The following is a 5,046-nucleotide window of genomic DNA, read 5'->3' on the forward strand; positions in this document are numbered from 1 at the left end:
GAATTTTTTTTTTTTTTAAAAAAAAAAAAAAAGGAATTTTTCAAAACTGTATTTTATGTATTATTATTTTTATTATATTATCATTATCGTTTTTAATATTATTATTTTTATCATCATATTTTTACTATTATCTTTACTTGTTATATTACATTTTTGCTATATTTATCAAATTATTATTTTTTTTTAAATTACATTGTCATTAATAAGTATTATTTTAATTTTTCATTTTAAATTTTATATTTATTTTTATATCAATTTTATTGCCATTGTATTTTTTTTACGTATATTTTGGTTTTATCATCTTTATTATTATATTTTTTTCAGCACCCTTTATTATTTTTACTATTTTTGATATCATTTTACATCGACCTTTTTTATTATTCTAAATCATTTTTATTATGTCATTATAATTTTTATTATTAACACCCAATTTATAATTGTATATTATTTTTATAATCTTTACTTCTTTTATTAGATATCTTTATTATTTTTTTTGTACTGTTGTTCTATATTAATTTTTTTTTATTATTATTTTTATTATTATTTTTATTATCTTTAATTTTTATTATTATTATATATTATCATCATCTTTCATCTTCCTAAATATTGTAGTAGTGAAATTGTAGTGTTTCATTATTAGCATTGATATTACTATTATTTTTTTATTTTAATATTTTTTCTTATTGCTATTATCATAAATAAATCATCATCGTAGCATATTTTTTATTATTTTATTTTATATTATTTATTTTTATTATATTATATCATCATCATTATCTCACCTTTAAATTTTTTATTATTATATTATTATTATTATTATTTTTTTATTTTTAATTATTTATTATTATTATTATTATTATTTTTTATTTTTTTGGTTTTATTTTTTTAAATCATTTTATTATTAAATTTATTTTTATTATTAATTTTTATTATATAAACTACAAACTATACTTTACTAACTATTTTTTTATTACTATTATTATTACTTTTATTATTCATTATCATTTCTTCTTTTCTTTTTTTTTTTTATTATTATTTTTTATTATTTTATTTTTTTATTATTATTATATTATTTTTAAATTTAATTATTATTTATTTTTATTTTTATTGTTTTTGATGTTTTTGTTATTGTTATTTATTATTTTAATTATTATCTTTATATTATATTATCATTATCATTAACATTATTTTTTTATTATCTATCATTTTTTTACCATTTTTATTATTATTTTTTTTATTATTATTTCTATTAAAATTTTAACTTTATTTTTATCATATTCATTATTTATATTGCCCCATCTACCCATTTTATCTTTATCTTATCACTATTTTTGTTATTGTTATCATGATACTTTAGTGTTATCAAATGTCATTTTTCTTTTTCTTAGTTTTTATCGTTTTTGTTAAAATTTGTCACTGCTTTATTGATCATCATCTTTTTTTATAAATAACATATTATCTTATTATTTTTTGTTTATTTTATTATCTTTTATCATCAAAATTTGTATTAGATCTTTATTATTATTATCTTATCCGTATTATCATTTATCATAATTATTTTATTACCTTTATTTATCATTATCATTTTGTGTTATGTTAATGTTGTGGTTGTATCATTTTTTTTGGTTATCGGTTTTTTTTTTTTCATTTTCTATTGTTATTTATTTTTACTATATTATTACTATTATATTATCATTATTATTGTCATTATTTTTAATTGTTGTTGTTATTGCTGTCGTTGTTGTTGTTGTTATTATTATTATTATTATTATCATTATTATCATTATTATTACTATTATTGTTTTTGTTGTTGTTGTTGTTATCATCATCATTATTATTATCATTACTATTGTTATTATTATTATTATTATTATTATCATCATCATCATCATCACCATCATTATCATCATTGTTATTATTATTGTTATTATTACTATCATCATCGTTATCATCATCATCATCATCAGCAGCAGCAGCAGCAGCAGCAGCATCACCATTATCATTTTCACCATTATCATTATCAGTTCTATTATTATTAATATCATTGTTATGATTATTGTTATCATTATCATTATTATTTTTATTATCACTGATTATCATTATTAATATTAACATTAACATTAGCATTGATATTGATATGATATTAATGTTAACATCATTATTATTTTATTATTATTATTATTATCATTATCATTATTTTTATCATCATCATCATTATTGTAATTCTTAACAATATTATCATCGTTGTTGCTGTTTTCATCATTATCATAATCATTATTATTGTAACGATTACCGTTATCATTATTCTCATTATCATTATTTTTTCATCATGATTATTACCATCATTATTATTGTCATTTTCATTATCATTATAATTACTGTCATTATTAATCTCATAATTATCATTAATATTTCTATTGTTATAAATGTCATTATTACTATTATCATTATTATCATTACCATTATTATTATTATTTTATTGTAACCATTACTACTAGCTTCATTGCTAGAATTATTTCCATTGCCATCACTGTTATTATCATTATCACTATTATCATGATCGATCATTATTTCCTTTATAATGAGTATTCTTATTATCATTTTTATAATTATTATTACTATTATCATTATTATTATTACCATTATCACATTAACAGTACCATCCTTCTTATCATTATTATCATCATTAATATCTGCATAACCATTATTACCATCACTACAGTTTTTCTTATTAGCTGGATTTCATTAGTAGTATTAATATTAGTTCATGTTTCTATCATTATTTAAGAGTTAATGTTACTCTCTTTATTTACATTAGCGTTATAATTGTTTTTTATTCGTTGTTTTTCATTCTTATCAGTATTATCATCTTTTGTTATTATCATTGTCAGTATTTCCTTAACCACTGTTATAATTATCATCGTACTGGTGAAGGTACAGAATATTGAATATTACATTGTCAATCTAATTTTCTTAAAACAAGGAATCTTTCTAAAATTAGTCATCATACAATTAGTACTAGGCTATCATCTGAGCCGATTATACTGAATATGTAATGCATACAATCATGAGAGATTTTCTGTTGGATGATTCTGATTTCTCCCACTAATCTCAGACTCCATCATCTGCCAAATATGACCCAACTCTACAGTGAGACATGCGTCAGGTAACAGCTTGGACTCCAGCGTTGCTCTGAAAGACCTGGGTAACCTAGAGAACCGTAGGATTAGCCTCGCGAGATTATCCTGGAAGACCCGACTGCGCAGATTGAGGACATACCAGTGCCAGGATGAGTCAAGTAGGAAGATCCACCAGAAAAGGAAGTACAAAAACCGCCCTTCACTTCGGAGGCCGGGGATGAGCAGAAGGAAGCGCGGGCTGACACTCAGAAGGTGCAGTGCGAGCATCATTTTCATCGTCATCAGGATAGCATGGTCTTCCGTCTTCTGTTGCTCCACAAGCGACGGTGAACTTTGCTTCATGATATTTGCCAAGTCCTCCTTTGAACTTGCTATGAATATTTGCATAGTCATCAATAATACTAAGACGGTGCACACAAAAAGCCCAGCCATATAGAATATTAGCAAATAGTGTAGCGCGTGGCCAAATCCGGCTCTAGGTAACAGAATAAAGAGCAAAGTAGACGGATCGAAAAATCCACATCCTGGTTTCTCTTCTGAGGTGAAAATAATCACCAGAGGGAGTCCTAGCCCGATGCTCCACATACCGATGCTGACTGCTTTGACCGTACCGGGTGTTTGTCTTGTTCTTTGTGGATACTTACATGTTAAATATCTTTCTACTGCAAGGAAGGTCAGGCACTGAAGTGACATGACTGAGGTTGTTTCAAAGAGAACGGCACAGAAGCTCGAGTAAACCGTATCTATTGCAAGAGATCGACACAAGTACTCAGAAAATTCCATGCCTTGGGTGTAGTTCACATTGGGCGCGCGTGGAATGTTCGTCATAAGCCACGTGGCATTTCTAATTGCCATTGTCATGACGAAACTGCCTCTTAAAAAATCAGAGATAGCGAGGGAAGCCCTTACTATCCATCTTGGATCTTGCCTACTCATGTTACAAACCATCGTTGCCAAAACAAGAAGGTTTCCTGATATCACCACCAAGAGCAGTATTGGGCCTATCCACTGGAACATGATTTCTAAGGTCTTTTGGTCCCAAGGAAGAATATCCCAAGTGATAATGATATTAGAGGAATTTCCTATGTATACTAATACATCCCCGTTTGATGTTAACCAGAATGTATCTTTTAAAACTTTGCCTTGTAGTTCCGATATTTTCAGAAGACACTGAACAGCAGACGCATTACTATCTGACAGCCTTATCCAATTGTTGACTATTGATTTGAGATGCAGATCGTTACCACAGTACTCCAAGCATTTCTCAGCATGATTTCTTAGTTTCTCCGACTTCATGTCTACAGATTGGGTCTTTAGGTGTTTCCAGCAATTCTCCCCAACCATGTCGTTATCCATGTTCTTTGAAGATGACAAAGGAATGGACGTTTTGGTCATATGCTGGCGAGTCAGAAAGGCTGCAAATGAAGATTCAATGCTTGACAGACGAATCAGGATGAGCAGCACACGAACAAACCAGGAAGAGGTGAGGCTGGCTTGCAAGTCCATAATCTGCAAAAAGAAAATTAAAGTTCACCTGGAAATAATATCTTTATTGCAACAACCTTTTCAGACTTAATGCCATTGCCATTACTATCGGTATTGTTTAAATCATCATAATTATGATCAGTATCTTATTTTCGCATTTAGTTTGCTACTATTGCTGTTACTCTATTATCATTGTTTTTCTTGTCATAATATTTGTTAATGTTGCTGTTATGATGCTCATCAGTGCTACTTGATATTATCATTAACAATATTATCAGTGATGGTAATAATCCCATAACATTAATTATTCCAGTATCCTTACTTTACTATTTTATCATTGCTATTATTTTATTATTCTAGCATTGTTGTTGTTATTATTTTTGTTTTGTTAACTTTTGTAATTTTGTTATGGGGATAAAAA

At 26.3% G+C, this 5,046-nt stretch overlaps 1 protein-coding gene across 1 annotated transcript; it reads right to left on the minus strand.

Moving 5' to 3' along the window:
* Window positions 1–2,825: 2,825 nt before the first annotated feature.
* Window positions 2,826–4,649, minus strand: LOC119580945 (the record flags this gene model as incomplete). Its single annotated transcript, XM_037929190.1, is given in 1 exon segment — window positions 2,826–4,649. A coding segment is annotated over 1 exon segment (1,581 nt). The 3' UTR covers window positions 2,826–3,065.
* Window positions 4,650–5,046: the final 397 nt, after the last annotated feature.

Source organism: Penaeus monodon, chromosome 14, assembly GCF_015228065.2.
Source record: "Penaeus monodon isolate SGIC_2016 chromosome 14, NSTDA_Pmon_1, whole genome shotgun sequence".
Classification (NCBI taxonomy): domain Eukaryota; kingdom Metazoa; phylum Arthropoda; class Malacostraca; order Decapoda; family Penaeidae; genus Penaeus; species Penaeus monodon.